The following is a 23900-nucleotide window of genomic DNA, read 5'->3' on the forward strand; positions in this document are numbered from 1 at the left end:
GCTTATTTATTTAGCATAAACCTATAGCTTATTTATTTAGCATTAACCTATATCTTATTATTTATTTAGCATAAACCTATAGCTTATTTATTTAGCATTAACCTATAGCTTATTATTTATTTAGCATTAACCTATAGCTTATTTATTTAGCATAAACCTATAGCTTATTTATTTAGCATTAACCTATATCTTATTATTTATTTAGCATAAACCTATAGCTTATTTATTTAGCATTAACCTATAACTCATTTATTTAGCATAAACCTATATCTTATTATTTATTGAGCATTAACCTATGGCTTATTATTTATTTAGCATTAACCTATAGCTTATTTATTTAGCATAAACCTATATCTTATTATTTATTTAGCATATTATTTATTTAGCATAAACCTATAGCTTATTATTTATTTAGCATTAACTTATAGCTTATTATTTATTTAGCATTAACCTATAGCTTATTTATTTAGCATAACCCTATAGCTTATTTATTTAGCATTAACCTATATCTTATTATTTATTTAGCATAAACCTATAGCTTATTTATTTAGCATTAACCTATAGCTTATTATTTATTTAGCATTAACCTATAGCTTATTTATTTAGCATAAACCTATAGCTTATTTATTTAGCATTAACCTATATCTTATTATTTATTTAGCATAAACCTATAGCTTATTTATTTAGCGTATCTAGAAGGCTTATCCCAGGTGCCGCCGGCGCGTTTGATCAAAATACAATCAGAGCCACGAACAACAAGCAATCAGAGCAACTACATGGCTCTGAGCCCGCCTATAGATTTTAGATATATAATATATATATATATATAATAATATTATAGCCTATATCAGATAGATTGTGATTGTCTTAAAATCAGCTAAACCCATAGAGTCCATGAGCTAAACCCATAGAGTTAAACCCATAGAGGTCATGAGCTAAACCCATAGAGTTAAACCCATAGAGTTCATGAGCTAAACTCATAGAGTTCATGAGTTCATGAGCTAAACCCATAGAGTTAAACCCATAGAGTTCATGAGCTAAACCCATAGAGGTCATGAGCTCCACCGGCTGGTGGCCAGATGGACCTGCAGAGAAAATTCAAAATGTGCTAGTTGTACGTCTGGATTTCCAGATCAGATGGATGTGTGTTGAATTTTCACTTTTATTCACTTCCTATTATATGTATTTACCTAATCTTAATTGTTTGGTCATGTCTTGTTATGTCAATCTAATCTTTATTGTTTGGTCATGTTTGTTTGTTGTGTTGTTTGTCTTTGTTGTTTGGTCATGTCATATTTGTTATGTTATTCTCTTTCTTTTGGAGCACATTGGGTCTGTGCTTGTCACATGAAATGTGCTATAGAAATAAAGTTGATTTGATTTGTGTGTTTCCATATGTGTATGAATGTTGAAGTGTGTGTGTGTTTCCATGTGTGTATGAATGTTAAAGTGTGTGTGTGTGTGTTTCCATATGTGTATGAACGTTGAGGTGTTTGTGTTTCCATAAGTGTGTGAATGTGGAGGTGTGTGAGTGTGTGTTTCCATGTGTGTATGAATGTTAAAGTGTGTGTGTGTGTTTCCATATGTGTATGAATGTTGAGGTGTGTGTGTGTGTGTGTCCATATGTGTATGAATGTTGAGGTGTGTGTGTGTGTGTCCATATGTGTATGAATGTTAAGGTGTGTGTGTGTGTGTCTGCACTCATCTCTTACTGGATACTCTGGACTTTGAGCTCTCCCAGCCTGCAGTGCGAGGACCACACACACACACACACACACGCACACACACACACACACACGCACACACACACACGCACACGCACACGCACACGCACACACTCTTAAAGCCGAGGAGTTCCCATGCGTCCAGCACAGAGCCCCTGTCCATCCACAGAGGGACTTCTCATCGCATCGAGACAGGGTGAGCCTCTTTCACACACACACACACACACACACACACACACTCCTGCACGGTTGTATTGCCAGTATGCCTACACCCCAGAAACACTCTCACCTTGAGAACCGCAGACTTTCTCTCTCTCACACACACACACACACACTGGTTACAATCTCTCTCTGTGATGCACATTTTAACCATTTATTTATGTCCACATGAAGAAAATGGTACAGGAACACAAATATTAAGAATGCAGTACAATACATATGCAAACCTATGGACCAGTAGCATGCACCAGGTCTTCACAATGTCACTTAACTTAAGTGATATATAACTTAACAAGCACAATACTCAGTTCTTAAGGGTATAAGTAGCAACGTCTCCGCCACACACACACACACACACACACACACTGGTTACAATATCTCTCTCTCTCTCTCACACACACACACACTCAGTGGCGCAAAAAGTGGGTATGCGCTATATGCGGCGCATAGGGGGGCAACGCCATGGGGGCGCCAAAGCGATGGTAAAAAAAAAAAATATATATATGTATATATATATATATTTGGTATATTCTATATGTAGCTACTGCTGTCCGTTTCTAAATCATTTCTGCATTTCCTCAATGTTCTATAACATTTTAGAGGACTAACAGGCTAGAGTAGGCGCCCTATCTCATAAGATTCCATTATAGAATTCTGACATAAGAGGGAGTGGGGGCGCCGTGAGCGCTGAGCGAGCAGTTAGGCCTATGAGTAGTTAGTTGCTTTCTATGGAAAAAGATGGATACAGCAAAAAAGCTGTCGGTGGCTAAAAATAGAAAAAGACAGAGGGAAAAGGAGGTGGCATGTCAAGGGATGCGACAGCAGTTAAATAAGTGGATGGTGAAAGACAACAGGTAGGATTTAAAGTGTGACGTCTGTGCTTGGAGGCTTGCAAATATTCATATTAAGAGACTAGCGTTTGCTAAGCATATGCCGATTGAAACATAGCTTATTCCATTCAGATAGCTAGGTGGCTACCATGCTCGTACTGCACTTTTAATGGCAAACAAAAATGTCACGCTAGCAACAACTCATTACATGTTTCCATATCCCAACAATGAAGACTCCTTGTAATAACTTACTATTGTGTTGTCAATGTGGCGCAAACAAACAAGGCTAGAGTTGGATCAGCCTTATCCTTTGTAAGTAGCCTAACAGCTGACAAAAGGACGTTATGAGAACCGAGAACAAATGCACCATTTATTAATACTTCCTCAAGTTAAACATCAAATTGGCAGCATTTAACAAAAAATATATTTAATAAACACTAATAGTGTAAATTATTGGCCTTTTGTTTACTTGTTGCCTAGTTGTTTGTGTTTCTTTTTTTTGGAGGGGGGCGGGGGGCACCAATATTGTTGTTGCATACCCCTCAACAAATGGGTAGCTGCGCCCCTGCACACACTGGTTACAATCTCTCTCTCTCTCACACACACACACACTGATAAAATCTCTCTCTCACACACACACTGGTTACAATCTCTCTCTCTCTCTCACACACACACACACACACACTGGTTACAATTTCTCTCTCACACACACACACACACTGGTTACAATCTCTCTTTCACACACACACTCGGCAGAATCTCTCTTTCACACACAGACACACACACTCGGCAGAATCTCTCTTTCACACAAACACACACACACACTTGGCAGAATCTCTCTTTCACACACACTCGGCAGAATCTCTCTTTCACACACACACACACACACACTCGACAGAATCTCTTTCACACACACACACACACACTCGGTAGAATCTCTCTCTCTCACACACACACCGGTGTTTCTCCTGATATGTATTTTGAGCGTCGCCGTAAAAAAGTCACATGACCAGTAGCCTAATTGGAAAAAACACACACAAAAAAAAAACATGCAAGTGAACTGCGGGAACAGCTGCCGTTGGTTCCTCTCCAGGTTTGATGTCAACAAATAATAGTAGGCTAACGTTGAAGGCAGTCAGGGATTTCACAGGAAATCATGTTTGTTTGTGTTCATCTTTAAGTTTATTAGCAGATGCAATATTGTGCAAAAAACGTATTTATATATTTTTGTATTTGTATATTTTAACCAAGGAACCAAATGAAACTCTTCAGTATTCCCAGATAACCAAGGAACCAAATGAAACACTTCAGTATTCCCAGATAACCAAATGAAACACTTCAGTATTCCCAGATAACCAAATGAAACACTTCAGTATTCCCAGATAAACTCCACGCAGGGCTTCGTTTTTGTTCTATATATACAGTCAATGCTCTCAAGCCCTGTGTTGCTAACATGCCTAGGCTGCTGGTGTGTGTGTGTGTGTGTGTGTGTGTGTGTAGGCTGTGAAATGAAGGTCTAGCCTATTGGTGTGTGTGTGTGTGTGTGTGTGTAGGCTGTGAAATTAAGGTCTAGCCTATTGGTGTGTGTGTGTGTGTAGGCTATGAAATGAAGGTCTAGCCTACTGGTGTGTGTGTGTGTGTGTGTGTTGCTAACATGCCTAGGCTGTGAAATGAAGGTCTAGCCTACTGGTGTGTGTGTGTGTGTAGACTGTGAAATGAAGGTCTAGCCTACTGGTGTGTGTGTGTGTGTGTAGGCTGTGAAATGAAGGTATAGCCTACTGGGGTGTGTGTGTGTGTGTAGGTTGTGAAATGAAGTTCTAGCCTACTGGTGTGTGTGTGTGTGTAGGCTGTGAAATGAAGGTCTAGCCTATTGGTGTGTGTGTGTAGGCTGTGAAATGAAGGTCTAGCCTACTGGTGAGTGTGTGTGTGTGTAGGCTGTGAAATGAAGGTCTAGCCTACTGGTGTGTGTGTGTGTGTGTGTAGGCTGTGAAATGAAGGTCTAGCCTATTGGTGTGTGTGTGTGTAGGCTGTGAAATGAAGGTCTAGCCTACTGGTGTGTGTGTGTGTGTGTGTGTGTGTGTAGGCTGTGAAATGAAGGTCTAGCCTACTGGTGTGTGTGTGTGTGTGTGTGTGTAGGCTGTGAAATGAAGGGCTAGCCTACTGGTGTGTGTGTGTGTGTGTGTGTGTGTGTGTGTAATTGAGTTTGTGTGATAGGATACACAACCATTCACATCTGGAGATAGTTTGTTACTCCTGTAGAGCTCACCACAATCATAGAAATGATCTTACAAGGCACTCATCTCCTATAATCCAAGATAGATTATCATTTGTGTTGTGTTTTGGTTTCATTCTTCCAATGTTCCAAATAGTATTCTTTGCCTTTATTGTTAATTTGGTTAACATTTGTGTTTTTAAGAGAGTGAGTTATATGTTAATGTGTGTTAAAGAGAGAGAGAGAGAGATAGTTCACACATTAAAGAACGCCAGAGACAAACCAGGTAAACCATCTCTTTCTCTCTCTGTCTCCCCCCCCCCCCCCCCCCCCCCACACACACACACACACCTGTGTGTGTGAAGAGTAAATGATTGTGTATGAGTTTGTTACTATGTTGCATTTGAATGTAGGTTAAGGCCAATGTTTGTGTCTGAGCGTGTGTGTGTTTGTCTGTGAGTGTGCGTGTGTGTGAGTGTGATGAGTGTGTGCTGATGGGCGTGTGGGGAGAATGTGTGTATTGTGTGTGTGTGTCTTGTCTGATTAACTGTCCAGACCTACATCATGTTATCATTAATGAGATCTTAGATCTGTTAGTCTTTCCATGAGTCACAATACACATTAAAGGATTGAGGTGTCAAGAGTGTGTGTGTCGTGAGTGAGTTGAGAGTGTGTGTTGGTGTGAACATACAGTATGAGTTAAGAGTGTGTGTTCGAAATGACATCTCAATCTCAAACTTCGAACTCAAAAGTAGAATCGACGATGCAGCCACACCCCCAATGTCAAGTCCAGCATGTATGCCAAGACGCACAAACACACACGCACGTGCTGAACTGCGGTTTCAACACTCCTCTAATTTTAGGCTGCAGCCAGTTAAAATATACACATCAACCTACCAAAATCAAAGCCCCTCTTGCTACTCTGAAATCACCAGTGTGGAAGCATTTTGTCGTTCATTCACATCAATTAACACTAACTTAGCCTACTTAACTTAGCAAGTGAAAAGATGATCTACTTACAGTCCAAAATTACTTTAAGGCTTAAAATGCACCTTGATAAGTACATATTCCATGAATACTAACCTTGGGTCTCTTCGGAGTGTGGTGAAACAATCAAATTAACATTCTGTGTTGTTTGATTTCACTATGTTCACGTCTCTGTTTAGCCTAATGTTTTGTTTACATTACAACCTTGTGGTTGGAAAGCGGTTTAAAAAAAAAGCCTTCCGAAACAGAAAAGGAAAAGGCCAAAAAAAAGTAAATAACATAAGGAATGCATTAATAGTAATATTTATAAAAAGATTGAAAATCGAATCGTGACTTTAAAATCGAAAAATAAATCGAATCGAGGATTTGGAGAATCGTGACACCCTATGATGCAAGGCCGTGTGTGATTGAGTGTGTGTGTGTGTGTGTCAGAGAGAGAGAGTGCGAGTGTGCGACTTTTTATCTATCAGCACAATGCTACAGTAGGCTATTTCCACTAAATATTCAGCTCAATATTGTGTGCAAGACTAATGTTTACTAAGTATGCCAAAGCTTTGATCTCTTAGCACTGTCGCCATAACGTTACGTTTTGTCCTGGTGAGATGGCTTCCTGAAATATGTTTGAGACAAGGGGCGCAAGGTGCACGGAGGTGAGCGGCTGGACAAACGCGAAATGACGAGGTGTTAACTAAACAATGTAGTAGGCCTAAGGTAGACAGGCTTTGAAAACCTGTAAGGTTAGGCTAGTCTGTCACAGATAACTTCAAGCACAGCTTACACGCGCAGAAAAACAAATTCATACATGATGTCTTTTTAAACCAATTTGTTGACCTTTACCTTTTCATGGCTTCTGCTGAGAAAACTAGTTCGCTACACACACTGAATCAAGCATTCTTCAGAACGCAGCTGATCAACCCGCCTACTTTCACTTTCAATGAAATCGTAGTAAACGTACTTGCGGTGTGATATTCGGAAAAAGATGTGAAGCACAAAACCCGTCGTCATTGTCAGCGGCCTGTTATAGCCTACATTACAATGGCCTGTGTTATACAGCAATATAGCCTACATTACAATGGCCTGTGTTACACAGGATCTATACGAATTGCGTGGGTCTCATTTTCAGGTCGGAAAAAACGGAATTCCGTTTAAAAACGGAATAATCACACCCCTGCTGTATGTGTGTTTGTGTATGTTTACCTGTGTGTGTATGTTTACCTGTGTGTGTATATGTGTGTGTGTGTGTGTGTGTGTGTGTGTGTGTGTGTGTGTTTCCCCTCAGAGATCTGTTGCCATGACAGTCGACACGAAGGCTCCTCTGATGCCGTCCATCCAGCGAATGGTCAGTAAAGATGGGCGGTTCCTCTACCAAGTCCCCGCCCCCACCAGCCAAACGAGGGCGTGGCTTAAAGTGCGGCGAGACCTCATGGGGGTGTGGCTTAATCTCCGCTGGAGATGGGTCATCCTCATCTTCTGCTGTAAGAAACACACACACACACACACACACACACACGCTGGAGATGGGTCATCCTCATCTTCTGTTGTAAGAAACACACACACGCACGCACACACACGCACACGCACACACACACGCTGGAGATGGGTCATCCTCATCTTCTGCTGTAAGAAACACACACACGCACACGCACACGCATACACACACAAGCAAACGCACGCACGCACACAATCACATGCGCACACACGCACACGCACGCACACACACACACGCACACACACACGCTGGAGATGGGTCATCCTCATCTTCTGTTGTAAGAAACACACACACACATACACACACACACAACACGCACACACACACACACGCTGGAGATGGGTCATCCTCATCTTCTGTTGTAAGAAACACACACACACACGCACACACACACACACGCTGGAGATGGGTCATCCTCATCTTCTGTTGTAAGAAACACACACACACACGCACACATACTTCCATATATGCTCACAACACACACATCTTCCTCTCTCTGTTTCTCTGTCTCACACACACACCCTCCCTCGCTCTCTCTCTCTGTCACACACACACACACACACACACAGGAAATCTGCAGTAAAATACTCCTCCTGGCTTGTGGGTACCAGGTTGCAAGTGCGTTTCTGCTGCAGTGGCTGGTGTTTAATGTGTGTGTGTGTTGCAGGTGTGTTTGTGCTACAGTGGCTGGTGTCTAATGTGTGTGTGTGTGTGTGTGTGTGTGTGTGTGCGTGTGTGTGTTGTAGGTGCGTTTCTGCTGCAGTGGCTGGTGTTTAATGTGTGTGTGTGTTGCAGGTGTGTTTGTGCTACAGTGGCTGGTGTCTAATGTGTGTGTGTGTGTGTGTGTGTGTGTGTGTGTTGTAGGTGCATTTCTGCTGCAGTGGCTGGTGTTTAATGTGTGTGTGTGTGTGTGTGTGTGGGTTGTAGGTGCGTTCCTGCTGCAGTGGCTGGTATTCGCTACTCTGTGGTATGTGTTGGTGTGGAACAGCGGTGGTCTGGACAGAGCAGAAGCTTTTGACCCTCTGACAGGAGACCTCAGGGACATGCCCTGTGTCCTGAACCTCAACAGGTACACACACACACACACACAGTAATACGCACATACACTCACACTAGGGCTGGGCGATAAATCGATTTTATCGATTAACTCAAATTTGACGTTTTGGGGCGATTTGTTTTGAATGAAAATCGGTTTTCTCTTTAACTTCCACCACCGACACACACACACACACACACACACACACACACACACACACACACACACACACACACACACACAAACACTTCCACCACCGACACGCCCCTTGCGCTTCCGTAGTTCAGTGTGGGGTCAGTGCCCCCAGGTTCCATACAAGCTACACTGACCCAGACAGGAAAAGAGCTGTCACTGCGCTGATGTCACTGAGCGCTGATGTCACTGAGCTGATGTCTCTGAGCTGATGTCACTGCTGAGAAAAGTACAGCACAGCAGCCTGGTCCAGCTGTGCAGGTGTGTCAAGAGGAAGCACAGCCTCCGCCCCGGCAACCTACCCTAAGCACCGGCAACCTACCCTGACCCCCGGCAACCTACCCTAACCCCCGGCAACCTACCCTGACCCCCTACTGACCTCTGAGGGTTACACAGACACTGATCCACTTCAGTGGTGGATGCGTCACGAACCAAACTTCCCAAGGGTCAGTAATCTGGCCAAAAGACACTTCTGTCCCTGCTACAGGCATTGTTACATGTAAGTGGGCAAGCCTCAAGCCAGAGGTAGTAGACCGGCTTGTTTTCCTGTCTAAAAATGCATGAAAGAAGAATGTTGACAGATTTTTCATTTTGTTTACAATTTGAAGGGATTCAGGAAAACTGTTTAAAGTTTTGTTTGCAGTTTATGGCCCCAGCTGTGGCGCAACTGGCTGGGGCACCTGCACTGTACGCCGGCGACCAGGGTTCGATTCCCGCCCCGTGATCCTTTCCGGCTCCCACCCCAACTCTCTCTCCCACTTGCTTCCTGTCATTCTCCACTGTCCTCTCATTAAAGGCATAAAAAACCCAAAATAATATAATTATAAAAGTTTTGTTTGCAGTTTATGAATACCACTGTTAAAACTATGTTTTTTTTTTTTTTTTTCATTTTTGAGGGCCACACCGGAATTCAGTTGCTACCAGTGCTTTTTCCAAGTTCTCAATGTCTCGTTTTAAATGTCAAGGCCCTCGGAAGTCTACCAATGAAGTATGGAGCTACTTTGAGCCTCGTAAATGGTGTAAAACAGTGATTTATTTGCATGGCTTGGCCGATGCCCGAGGCACCGCAAAGAAACACTGTTGGTAGCATTGGCTAACTAGCGCCAGATTTCTGAGTGCAGGGGACAAGCCGAGGTGAGCTATGAGACATACGTTCACACTCGGTATCATGTTTCAACACACTTTAGGTCAAAATCACACCAGAATTCTCCTTTAAAGCTGAACTAATTATGTAAACAAACACACGTGAGCTTCAACCTTTCTTTACAAACAAACCCACGCATGATTTGTTCTCTGATTGGTCACATTTTAGATAGATACTTTATTGATCCCCAGGGGAAATTCAAGGTCTCAGCAGCATACAGACAATACAAACACATTCTTTAACAGCAGAAAGAGTAATTAAAGTATATAATATAAAAACACAACTAAGCAATAAGGACAGTAGAAGATAAAGAATATGCTAAATATACTAAAATACAAATTATACTAACTAACACTTAATCTAAATCAATTCTGAAAACAGTATCCACATAGTGGTGATTAATCAATCAGAGGCGCTTGCAATGACTGAGGCTCAGTCCCTGCCACTCGGAACAGAAGGAGAAGGCTAGCTCTAACGGACACACTCGGAACAGAAGGAGAAGGCTAGCTCTAACGGACTGCAAGCACACAGCTATCCAACTCTACTGCAAGCACACAGCTATCCAGCTCTACTGCAAGTATTCAGCTAACTTAAGTATATTGCAGTCAATTAGAGAGCAGCCTCAGGACACTCACCACACACACACACACACAGAAACACACATTCACCACACACACACACACAGAAACACACACTCACCACACACACACACACACTCACAGAAACACACACACACACACAGAAACACACATTCACCACACACACACACACACACACACACACAGAAACACACACTCACCACACACACACAGAAACAGACATTCACCACACACACAGAGAAACACACACTCACCACACACACACACAGAAACACACATTCACCTCACACACACACTCACCACACACACACACACACACACACACACACACACAGAAACACACACTCACCACACACACACACAGAAACACACACTCTCCACACACACACACATACCTACACACTCACCACACACCAAGGCCGTAGTCATGATGTCAACATTGGGGGGGACCAAATCTGTGGTGGGGTCTGAGGCTTTCTGGTCCATCCCTGGACCCATGACTCCATTTGTGTTCAAAATGTATACTTTAAAAGAAATTACAAACTAGAGTATCTTTTGATAACCTCTATATTACACAGAATGTGGTTCTTTGACTTATTACTTACACCTGAAGATTAAACTAAGGCTTAGACTCATAGGTTTGGAGCCTAATAAGATTTTGTCTTTTAATTTAGATTTTATTATGTTGGCGGCTAATCACACAATTTTAACGTAGTTTGAAAGGGACAGGATTCAGGAATAGGCTACTAAGACAGGCCCCTCTTCTGTCTGACTCACCTCATGTTACCCCTGTATGCATTATAGACTGGCTTCTGACAGAAATTACGTTTTGTGCCAACATGTAGAAACACTAGGCCTACTACAGCCTTTAATTGGTGAATGGAGGTGCAAATTCCTTTCTTTGGTTATTGTCCGCGATTCACATTAACAAGGCACATATTGTAAACGTCGCCACATTTGATCACGTTTTGCCTGCATGGATGCGCGATTGAGTGCGCATCTAAATAATATGCAAGATGCAACAATCATTTCTAAGAGGCCTATACACGGTAATTTCTGGCATTACTACTAGCATATGAATGCATTATTTATATGTTGAAAGACATGAAAGAAATGACACAGGCTTGCACAAATTCATCATTTAAAATAAAACGTTTCACTTTCGCCATCATTGCGAGAATAGGCTACAATATGAAAATGTTCCCTTTCAGTCTGATCGCTCCAAACATGTATGGGGTTTCCTTAGCCTGTGCTACACCTTTCCAAGAAGTTTTGTGAAAATTGTTCCGGTAGCTTTTGCGATATTGTTGACAGCCCTACCTCACCGCAGTAGGGTGCAGTAAATGGAAGCTTTTGATAGCGCACGCCACTAACGAAAAACGGAAAATCACCAGGACAAACCACTCAGGGGGTGTAGGCTACTCTGGAACCATAGGTCACTAATTTGTGCGTTAGTTACGTTTGATTACATTTCAGATACGTGTTGGTTTCCTGTAGGCCTAGTATAGCGCTTTATTCTTTCTTTATTTTTCTATGTACGAATATTGGGGGGGACATTTTGGTCATATTTGAATATTGGGGGGGACACGTCCCCCTCAATGTCTATGGTGACTACGGCCCTGCCACACACACTCACCACACACTCTCCACACACACAAACACACACACACAGAGAAACACACTCTCACCACACACGCACACTCTCCACACACACAATCACCCATGTGCCCTGTGTCACCCCTCCACACACACACACTCTCCACACACACACACACTCCACACACACACACTCTCCACACACACACTCACCCATGTGCCCTGTGTCACCCCTCCACAGCTTCAGTGGGGCCTTCTCGTTTGCCGTGGAGACGCATCTGACCATCGGCTACGGAACCGTGTACCCCAACCCCAACTGCCAACACACCGTCCTGCTGCTCACCGTGCAAATGCTGGTAGCTCTGGTGACTGACGCTATCACCATAGGTACACACACACACACACCGTCCTGCTGCTCACCGTGCAGATGCTGGTGGCCCTGGTGACTGATGCTATCACCATAGGTACACACACACACCCACACCATACACCACACACACACACACCATACACACACACACACCATACACACACACACACCACACACACCATACACACACACCACACACACCATACACACACACACACACACCATACACACACACGCACGCACACACACACGCACGCACACACACACACACACACACACACACACACACACCATACACACACACACCACATACACACAAACACACACACGCACACATACACACACACACACCATACACACACACACACACCATACACACACCGTGCAGATGCTGGTGGCTCTGGTGACTGATGCTATCACCATAGGTACACACACACACACACACACCATACACACACACGCACACACACACACACACACACACACCATACACACACACACACAAATCATGTGCCATAAACAGCGAGACATGGCTGCTAGTTTGAGTGATGTACCAATGAACACCAATAGGCTAATGTGATGTTATGGCAACACATAATAATAGGCTAATGTGATGCTATGGTGACACATAATAATAGGCTAATGTCAAGTTGATTTGCTCACTTGCATCTCTAAAGTTTGTGCTGTTAACCTACCTAGGCTATGGGATTTAGGTTATTTAGGCCTTACTGTTAGCCTGGCTAATGTCAGACCTCATCTCATTGAGGTTCTAGGAACTAGACATTCATTTTCTTGTATTTGAAACGTGGTTTATTAATGCCCAGAGCCGTTGATTGGGCGCTACGAATGTCTATCAAATGCGTCTGTACGTAGCTCGTAACGGCTTCGGTGTGTCGTCATCGTCTTGCTGCCCTCCCTCCGTTCTGTGATTGGTTCCTTCGTTGAGGTGAAAACGGAGTCCATAGAATCCAGGCTGCCTAGCAGCGTGAATAAAATTGTGCGTAAGGCAGCATGGGAAAACCCAGGCTACCTTACTGTTGGGTTTAATGTCATTTCAGAAAAAGGCTATACTAAACCTTGGCAAACTTTTACTTCTTGAGAGTTCCTTGCTAACTATCCTGTTATCTCAGGTCATGTCTGTCATTTGTGTAGTGCTAACTAAATTAATAAATTAACCTATGATCCCAGATTTTTTTGCACATTTATTTGTATCTAATCCTTATCCACTATTTTTCACTAGCCTAAAACCATGAGACTGAAGGCTAATTACTAGCCTGAAAAATCATTCACCAAGTGAATAGAGTGGTGACTCATGATTGGGATTTGTTTCCAACACTTGTATTGCGACGGGCACTAACTTGAATCATTTGTCCAGCCTTACCAATCACATTGATCAGAGATTCCTAGTATTACTTTCTATTTCGCTTAAACAAGGGGTGTCCCGACAAACACGGGACGTCCCCCGGATTTGCATTTGGTCCCAACAATAACGTTATACCGGGGACATGGGGAGGACGTTTGTTTATTCACACATAGCAGCGGAGTTGAGAGCGCTCTGAACCGGCTTTTGGAGCTGAATATGCAATAAAACTAGAGACATGTTAAAAACAGACCACGTAGCATTTGTTTAGGGTTGTCTAGCAACATAAGTGACTACTTAATTTGTAAAGCAAAACAATCTAGCTCTACATTGCAGAAGAATTAAGAATACTGCTTCTTCATGACTTGTTTAAATGTCATTGTAATTTATTTGACGCATGCTCGCGTTTAAAACTGTCACGCATAGGCCTAGCTGTCCCTGATGTTACAGCAGCTCCTTCTGGAAACAGCAAAGAGTGCACATATCCGATGAGATTTTTTTTTTTTTTTGAACTTTATTGCCCATACTGAACATTACAAGCAATTTTAGCATTACAATACAAACATAGACCCACACACACACACATTAAACACACTCTCAGGGTTAAAAACAGAGGTTAAAAACAACCAAAAGAAAAGGAGGAAAGAGAGAAAAAATAAAAAGAAAAAAAAAGGGGGGGGGGAGTCACCTTGTGGTTGAGCTTCATTCAACACATATACTGATTACATAGAGGCAGGATAGATAAACCATTGCATTCACACGGTATGTTTAGATTATTCTAAATCAAGGCCCAGAATAACAGGGGTCCATCTTCTTACAAACAAAGGTATTTTCAGCTGTAAAATAGCAGTCATATTTTCCATTGTATGGACCTGTTGGATTTTTTGTATCCACTGAGCTATTGTAGGAGGGCTAGGCTTCATCCAATTAATAGTGATCATTTTTCTTGCAATCATTAACAAGATGTGAAACATGTAGCTTTGGTCCTTAGAAAGCAGGTTTTCAGGTGTTTTCTCCAGTATGAAAAGTAAAGGGTCCAGAGGAATATCCATCCTAAATATTTTGTCCAACTCCTTTTTAATGTCTTTCCAGTATGTCTGTATCACGGAGCAGTCCCAGAATATGTGGGTATGGTCCCCAACCATGCCACAGTTTCTCCAGCAAGTGTTTGGGGCATTGTTTTTGAACATTGATACCTTAAGAGGGGTCCTAAAGAATCTCATTTTCACCTTCCAGTCAAATTCTTTCCACATTTGACTTCCAATCCCTTTATGACTTGCCAGACATATATCTTCCCATGTATCATCATCTATAATTGTATTAAACTCCATTTCCCATTCACTTTTTATATGGAAAGTATTATCTGATGTGTCTTTCATAAGACTCCTATAGATATGTGATACTTGATGCTTTGTTGATACCATTTGTTGAGATATATGTATAAAGTACCATTCAACCCCAGTTGGATCTCTTTTTAGACTATCCCAATCTGTGTGCTTTGTGATATAATGTCGTATTTGTAGGTATCTATACAAGTCACATGAGGGCAAGTCAAACTTATCTTGAAGTTGTGAAAATGATCGCAATGTGTTGTTTTCAAACAACTGATTTATAATAACCAGCCCCTTCTCCGCCCATCTTCTGAATGCTAAGTCTGTCAAAGATGGGAGAAAATCAATGTTTCCAAGAATGGGCATTGCTCTTGATAGAGGCATAGACCCCTTTAATTGCTTCTGGACACTGCTCCAGGCTTTAAGTGTGTGTTTGACCCAGATGTTATTAATTCTTATTTTTTTTCTGAGCCTGCTGACTAAGAAATGGAAGAGTAGATATTGGTATCCCTGGTAAGGAATTCTGTTCAATGGATAGCCATCCTGTTTCTTCATCTGTGGTCACCCATGCCACTATTGCTCTAAGTTGGGCTGCTAAATAATACATTTTAAGATTAGGTAGACCCAGGCCTCCTTTTTCTTTACTTGCCATCAATATTTTTAGACGTATTCTGGGTCTCCTATTTTGCCAAATAAATTTTGATATACGTTTTTCGAGAAGCTTAAGGGTTGATTGTGGCACATGAATAGGCAGAGATTGAAATAAGAAAAGGAGTCTAGGTAAGATATTCATCCTCACTGACTCTATTCGGCCAAAAAGTGACAGAGGTAGCATATCCCACCTACTTATATCTTGGTTGATCTCTTCGATTAATTTGTTGTAATTGGAGGAGTAAAGCTGTGCTGGTTTTGGTGTCAAAATAACACCTAAATATCTAAATCCCTGTTTGGATTTTTTAAAGGAGACCAAGTCATCTAATTGCTGCGGCCATTCACCACTTATCATCATTGCTTCCGATTTGTTAGTATTTATCTTATATCCTGACACTGCACTGTATTTATTTAAGCTATTTAGAAGTGCAGGGATAGAAACCATGGGACGCTCTAAGAATAACAATATGTCATCAGCAAATAGAGCTAGTTTGTGTTGAATCATTCCCTCATCAGGAATACCCAGTATGAGGGGGTTTGTCCTTATTAATTCAGCCAATGGTTCTATGCTTAAGGCAAATAAAGAAGGAGATAAAGAGTCTCCCTGGCGGGTGCCACGTCCCAGTGGGAAGAAGTTGGAGCAGTGCCCATTCACTCTAACTCTAGATTTAGGGTTTTTATAAAATATGCCTATCCAATTAATAAATGTGTCATTAAAACCCATATATCTGAGAGTCTGATAGAGGAAGGACCAGTCAACCCTATCAAATGCCTTCTCAGCATCTAAGCTGAGAAGCATTGAAGGGGTATTCCTTTTGGCTGCAATACATTGCAGGTTTAAAGCCCTCCTGACATTGTCTACTCCTTGTCGATTATTAATAAAACCTGTCTGATCCGGTTTTACGAGTTTGTGTATGAATTTTTGTACTCTTTTCGCTATAATTGAAGTAAGAATTTTAAGATCAACACACAGGAGGCTGATTGGACGATAGGAGGTACATTGGATTGGGTCCTTGTTTTCTTTGTGGATAACACTAATTATCGCTTCTGACCAGGATCCAGGCGGATCTCCCTTATTTAATGCATGGTTATAGACCTTACACAAGATTGGGGTCAGATAATCTATAAATGTTTTGTAGTATTCTCCTGGGAAACCATCTGTTCCTGGGGATTTGTTATTTTTAAGTTTTAAGATATTGTCTCTGATTTCTTTTTCTGTAATTGGCAATGACAGCATGTCAGCCTCTTCTGATGTTAGTTTTGCCAGTTTGATGGATCTAAAAAAAGACTCAATCTTGTCTTTTTTGTGTGGGTCCAGCTGCTCTTCATATAACTTTCTATAGTATGTGGCAAAAGCCTCTGTAACATCAGTAGGTTGTGTTAAGATTTCGTCACTGTCTGGACTTTTTATTTTGTGAACTGTCCTGCTATTTTGCGCTTTCCGCAATTGGAAAGCCAACAAGCGACTTGCTTTGTTTCCCATTTCATAATATTTTCTATTTACAAATCTTAAAGCCCCCTCTGTTTTGTAAGTTAGTAGGTCATCCAATGTTTTCCTTTTCTCTTTCAATGCATGCAATACTTCTTGTTTCTTAGATTGCTGATGTTCTGTTTCTAATTGCTTAATTTCTTTCTCTAGCCTATCCTGTTGACTTAACCTTTGCTTTTTCAATCTAGAAGAAATGGCAATAATACAGCCCCGCATCACAGCCTTAGCCCCCTCCCACAGAGTTATTGGAGAGACGGTATCACCTTCATTTATCTCAAAATAATTTGTTAATTCCTTGTGTATTTCTTGTTTAATTAATTCGTCATTTAACAATGAAACATTAAGTCTCCAATACTTAAATGATTTGGTTGGCCCTATATTTATTTTTAAAGTGACTGGAGCATGATCTGATATGGTGATTGGCTCTATTTTACACTCATTGACCCTATACAGATCTGGTCCAGATATTAGAAACATGTCCAACCTGGAGTAACTGCCATGTACCTGTGACATAAAAGTAAAGTCCTTCTCTTTGGGATGTAAGCGCCGCCATACATCCACTAAGCCCAGTTCGCTCATTATAGCCTGTAGTGTAGTAGCTTTTCTAGATACTGAGCCCACTTCTGCAGGTAGCCTATCCATATTTTGTCTCAGGACACAGTTGAAATCGCCTCCTATTAACACAATCCCTTCTACTGTGCCTGCTAATAAAGTTGCTATGTCTTTAAAACAGATAGAACAGTCTTCATTTGGGGCATATAAATTGAGCAGTGTTACTCTTGTGCCACTAATATCCCCCTTTACAATGATATATCTGCCATCTTTATCTTTAACCGTTTCTATATGATTGAAGTATACAGATTTATTAAAGAGAATGGCCACGCCCCGTTTTCTCCCCCTTTCAAAAGAGGAGCTGAACACCTGATCTACCCATTCTCTTTTAAGCTTTAAATGCTCTTTTTCGGACAGATGGGTTTCTTGGATCATTGCTATAGAACAATGTAATTTTTTAAGTTGGCTAAGTATTTTTTTCCTCTTGATTGGATTGCCTAAGCCCTTAACATTATAGCTAATGCAGTTAAGACTATTCATACCAGTTATATGTACATGTTTGGAGCCTATCCTTAAGCCTACCTATATCACTCATTCTTAACATTTAAACTACCTGTTAACAAAGCTCCACCAGTAACTAGACTAATAATCTCAAGGTGACAGTAACAAATCAAACATAAAATAAAACGTCTAACTATAAGAACAATACACTTCCACATACCCAAATGGTTTGCTGTAGGCCTACTGAGAAAGAAAAGAACATTGGCCTCTAAACTAAGCAAACCATATCCCGATGTAGCCTGGGCAGAGGATGGTGACAGTTCCTCCGTGGGATTAACACAAAGTGTCTTGGCTGCTGTCGTCCAGTTCGTGGAGCGGTTGCTGCTCATTGTGCGTATTCACTCACAGTTCAGCTGAGTTCCGTCCATTGAAGAAAAGAAGGAAGAAATAATAATCCTAACCTTAAGTATATCCAGAAATATTCAAAGAAAAGTCTCGGCGTTGACCTCACTCTTAGTCAAAGAGGGCCGCAAGATCCGCAGAAGGCAACACTCCCGCTGCATCTTCCCCACGTCTCTCACCCACAACATTCCACCTGTAGCGGGACATCTTGCCCTCCATCTTAGCTCTTTCGTCTACTTTTGGATGTATGTCATACTCCGCCAAGACTGGAAGAGCCTCTGTGAGCGTAGGGTAGGTCTGTTCCCCTGTTTCCATGGTCAATTTCAGTTGCGCTGGATAGAGGCACTTGGCTTTAATGTTCTTCTCCTTTAGTTGTTTGATGACCTCTCGCACTTGTGTTCTCTTCCTTTGCAATTCCGGAGAGTAGTCGTGGTCGAAGTATATTTGCTCGTCTTTGTATATTAGTTTTTGACTCCATGCTTGTCGAAGGATCTTGTCTTTGACCGAGTAATCCACAAATCGGACTACTAACGACCTAGGAGTAGCATTGGGGTTTTTCGGCTTGGAGGCTATAGAGCTGTGCTCTCTCTATTTGCATATTCACGTCAGGCATTGGTTTAAGAACAGACTGAATCAGCTCCTTGACAAATGTCTTCACATTTTTCCCCTCGCTACCCTCAGGCACCCGATAGATTCTCAGATTGTTACGTCTTGTTCTGTTCTGCAAATCTTCGCATCTAGCTGTTAGGTTCATCTCTCGGTGTAACAGATAACGTATAGCTCTCTCATACCTTCTCCCATCGTCTTCGGCAGCACTTATACGATCTTCCGCCTCCTTGGTTCTTTTCTCTAGCTTTGTCATTTCACCTTTCAGTTCTTCCATTGATGTTTCCAGTTTCGTAAGGCATAATTTGGTCTGATTATGTCCTTCCCGGTTTTCTGACCTTAGCTTTTCTAGCTCGGCTAGTATTTTGGATTCTGGGCTAACACTATCGTTACCCGCATTTTGATTTAATTTCAAATTATCATTCTTCTCTTTCGACGCATCTTGTTTAGTTGCAGGTCTATTTCTTGAAGATGTTGCCATTGTCAATTCGGGATGAAATGCCGAGTTTTAAGAAGTTTGTTAGGTTATTTAGTATTTGGTTGGACGGAGCTCAACTTTTAGGTTGCTGCTTAAAGCATGTCGTCACCGGAAGCCCCGATGAGATTTCTAACGAGGAGCAGAAGCTCTGCCTCACCAGAGCCTTACTGTTTATTAATAAAACAATGATATAGAATAGAAACATCAGAATCTATTTATTTCATCTTAAAGTTGGCTACAAAGAGCATTCATAGCCTAGAGAAAACGATACATTTTTCTTTATCTGCAATGTTCCAGGAGAAAAGGCTTACATTTATAGGCTGTCCCTGTTTGATCACAGCAGGTCCAAGAAAACGAGTGGATATAACGTCAATGCGTTCTAGTTATGTTTCATGTACTTTATTTCATGTTGAGTTTTGCTTCCCAGCATGCATTGCGATTCATTTAGTATTTTTGGCTATTATTAGTTTTTAATATTTTGAAACAATATGGTTTGAACAATTTATCTTAAGCTAGCCTATAGGCCTACTCTGATGATGTTTTGATATGCCCATTAAAACGTCGTATTAGTTTATTAAGAAAATGACACCGTAGATGTGAAAGCAGCACATCCTAGCCCGGTATAAAGGTCCATGTCTATGCAGCATTAGTGTAATGCATTTGGAGGATGTGATTTGTGAAAATATGAAGTGAGTGAAGTTGGTTGTGTAGTTGTAGAACAAGTCGCTAATGCGTGTTCATGTTTAGTCTCTCCTAGCAACGCTGAGACTTACAAGAAAGTAATAGCCTACCCTACCATACTAAATCGTGCTTCATGTTTTTTGATTCCAGATGTTTCTATTCTATATCATTGTTTTATTAATAAACAAGGCTCTGGTGAGGCAGAGCTTGCTCCTCGTCAGAAATCTCATCGGATATGTGCACTCTTTGCTGTTTCCACAAGGAGCTGCTGTAACATCGGGGACAGCTATGCGTGACACTTTTAAACGCGAGCATGCGTCAAATAAATTACAATGACATTTAAACAAGTCATGAAGAAGCAGTATCCTTAATTCTTCTGCAATGTAGAGCTAGATCGTTTTGCTTTGCAAATTAAGTAGTCACTTCTTGACAACCTTAAACAAATGCTACGTGGTCTGTTTTTAACATTCCTCTAGTTTTATTGCATTGTATTCAGCTCCAAAAGCCGGTTCAGTCCCAATTCGGCCGTGTGTGTGTTTCTGATAAAACAGATAATAAGTACGTCACTACGTTAAATAAACCACTGCCTATTTAGAGCATGTTACATGCATCAAGTAATGACAGTTATCTGAAGAAATGCGCATTATAGGCTAGAAGCTAAGAACAGCGACTTTGCTAACATTACACCAAGCATCACATCAGCTAACATGAATTTGATAAAATCCCTTTCCTAGTTTGTAACGTTATACATTAACGTTAAACTCAAAATGTATGTAGCACATAGGCCTACATTTTGAGTTTAACGTTAACAACCCTTTTCCCAGTTTATGAAGTTGTGCGTCTATGAGCAAATTTGCTCCTAGACGCACAACTTCATAAACTGTATGATATGTTGCCTTAGACTACGGTATACTAATGCAGCTACTGCTAGAGAGACTAACAGACTAGATAGATAGATACTTTAGTCATCCCCAGACATGTAACGTGAAGTCGTGCATGGATGTGATGTCTCCGTCCTGCAGGCGGTAGCCAGAGCGCTCTCAACTCCCTGTCCTGAGCCTGAAAGATCTAGGTGGGTGGAGCCAGGCTACTCAGTTACGATTAATAAGTGTAATAGTTTAAAAATCAATTTAGATTAATAAGTGTAATAGTTTAAAAATCAATTGCGATTAATACGTTTAAAAAAATTATTTTGATTAATATCTGTAATAGTTTAAAAATCTATTTAGATTAATAAATGTAATAGTTTAAAAATCTATTAAAATTAATAAATGTAATAGTTTAAAAATCAATTTCGATTAATAAGTGTAATAGTTTAAAAAACAATTAAAATGAATATGTGTAATAATTTTCAAAAGTATTCAAATGACTAAATATTTTTAGCTACTCGTAACTACTAACAGATAATAAAATACTATACATTCTTAACAAAATACATACACTTATATACTCACTCATACACTTGATATGAATTTCATAATATATGAAGTAGAGTAATAACCTGACTCCGCCAGATGGATTTGCTCCGCATATCCATCTGGGAACTTTTCATTGAAGAAATTTTGGGAAGGCGGAAATACTGGTTAGCTGATTGGATAAACCATCTGTCTATCACCACCTTTGTTGGTTATTGATGGGCCAAATCAACCAATTAGATGAACAAAGTGTTCTTCTAATGCCTTTTTTTAACATACAATTAAGTTAGGTAACATAACTAACGTTAAGATGTTTTAACTTACCATTTGTATGTGACATGAACCTAATCAACGACAATTCCCATCAAGTTTTCATGGTAGGCCCTACACTTCTGAAGAAAGTAGGCTATATGTCTGTGTCGTTCATTCCTCCCAGCTGCATGGCTGAGACTCATAGCTTCAGCTTACCCAGGAATACTTTCTAATTTGAATAAAACTTGCACGATAGCTATGCTCATCTCATCTGTGGATGCCGTCATGTTGTTCGTTGCGTCACACCTCAACCCGCCTCAAAGCCAACGCTGATTGGACGTTCGTTTGGTGAACTGCTCCAACTTCTCTTTATCGAAAAGTTGCCAGACTGATCTGCGAGTGAAACCCTGAAGCTCGCGAGATCAGGATGGTCTCATGAGGCTAGTAGAGTGGCGTAGGCATCACTGCGTTTGTGTCAATTAAATCTCAATTTAATTGTACTTATAGAGCGCCAAAACATTACACATGTCTCATGGCACTTTACAGAGTGGTAGACAATCATAGAAAAGAAAAGAAGTCCATGGGTAACAGGGGTGAGGAAACATTCCCTAGAATTTGGAGATACATATAGGAAGAAACCTCGAGCAGATCCACGACTCAAGGGCCTGACCCATCTGCCTAGGGTCAGATACAGGACAGTGAGGTCTGTATACCTGAAAGATGAATAAGTTAGTCAGGTGTAGAGAATAGAACATGGTGTTTAATGTCAATAAGTAAATCAAGGTGTTGGGGGCCCAAATCAAATCAATTCTTGACTTGGTATCGAAACAATAATTTTGGTATTGTGATAACAACACACACACACACACTCTCCTGATGTGCACCACTCTCTCTCCCTGTCCAGGTGCGTTGGTGGCCAAGTTCAGCCGTCCAGGCAAGCGGTGCGAGGAGCTGGTGTTCAGTCGCCAGGCGTGTGTGTGTGAGCTGGACGGCGAGGTGTGTGTGGTGTTCCGTGTGTGTAACACCACGGGCCTCCCGCTGCAGAACGTGTGTGTGAGCGCCGTGCTGCTGGAGCGAGACCAACACACACACAGCGTGCGGCAGACCGAGCTGGACTTCCGGGTGCCGGGCATGGGGTCACGACCTTGCCCCCTCTTCCTGTCACCTCTGACCTTTGGCCACCCCCTGACCCCCAGCAGTCGCCTGGGACAAGCGCTGACCTCCAGCAGCCAATCACAGTTCGAGCTGGTGGTGTTCCTGTCCGCCTCCCAGGAGACAGGCTCCACCCACCAGCGGCGCACGTCCTACCTGCCCACGGAGATCCTGCACGGCCGCCGCTTCGCCACGGAGACCGCTCACCGCTGCCATGACAACCACTGCTTCCAAACACTGCCCTGGACACCAGAGCCCACACTGGCCACTGCAGCAGAGCCGGCTCAGGAACAGCACGAGGGTGTGGGAGAGAGTGTGTGTGAGAGCGGGAGTGTGTGTGAGCAGGGTGCGGGAGAGTGTGTGTGAAAGCGTAAGTGTGTGTGAGAGCATGAGTGTCTGTTGTGTGTGTGAGCAGGGTGCGGGAGAGTGTGTCTGAGAACATGAGTGTGTGTGAGCAGGGTGTGGGAGAGTGTGTGTGAGAGCGTGAGTGTGTGTTGTGTGTTTTAGCAGGCTGAGGGACAGTGCGAGGGTGTGTGAGAGCATGAGTGTGTGGGAGTGTGTGTTGTGTATTTGAGTGATTATGTGTTACTGTGAATGTGTGTGAGAGATAGTGTGTGTGTGTGTGTACCAGT

General features: G+C 41.8%; 1 protein-coding gene across 1 annotated transcript; it reads left to right on the forward strand.

The window, feature by feature from the left end:
- Nucleotides 1-1884: 1884 nt before the first annotated feature.
- Nucleotides 1885-23635, forward strand: kcnj13 (potassium inwardly rectifying channel subfamily J member 13). Its single transcript, XM_042063513.1, has 5 exons — nucleotides 1885-1920; nucleotides 7252-7447; nucleotides 8389-8530; nucleotides 12270-12415; nucleotides 23021-23635. Exons 2-5 carry the CDS (start codon nucleotides 7264-7266, stop codon nucleotides 23632-23634), a joined length of 1086 nt encoding a protein of 361 aa, XP_041919447.1. The 5' UTR covers nucleotides 1885-1920; nucleotides 7252-7263; the 3' UTR covers nucleotide 23635.
- Nucleotides 23636-23900: the final 265 nt, after the last annotated feature.

The sequence above is a fragment of the Alosa sapidissima genome, chromosome 15 (assembly GCF_018492685.1).
Source record: "Alosa sapidissima isolate fAloSap1 chromosome 15, fAloSap1.pri, whole genome shotgun sequence".
NCBI classification, from domain to species: domain Eukaryota; kingdom Metazoa; phylum Chordata; class Actinopteri; order Clupeiformes; family Clupeidae; genus Alosa; species Alosa sapidissima.

Bases quoted from the DNA above. Each gene is read 5' to 3' on its own strand.
- kcnj13 (XM_042063513.1), top strand. From the start codon at position 7,264: ATGACAGTCGACACGAAGGCTCCTCTGATGCCGTCCATCCAGCGAATG. The intron at 8,531-12,269 runs GTACACACACAC...ACCCCTCCACAG, and splicing joins TGTGTCCTGAACCTCAACAG to CTTCAGTGGGGCCTTCTCGT. The intron at 12,416-23,020 runs GTACACACACAC...CTCCCTGTCCAG, and splicing joins GACTGACGCTATCACCATAG to GTGCGTTGGTGGCCAAGTTC.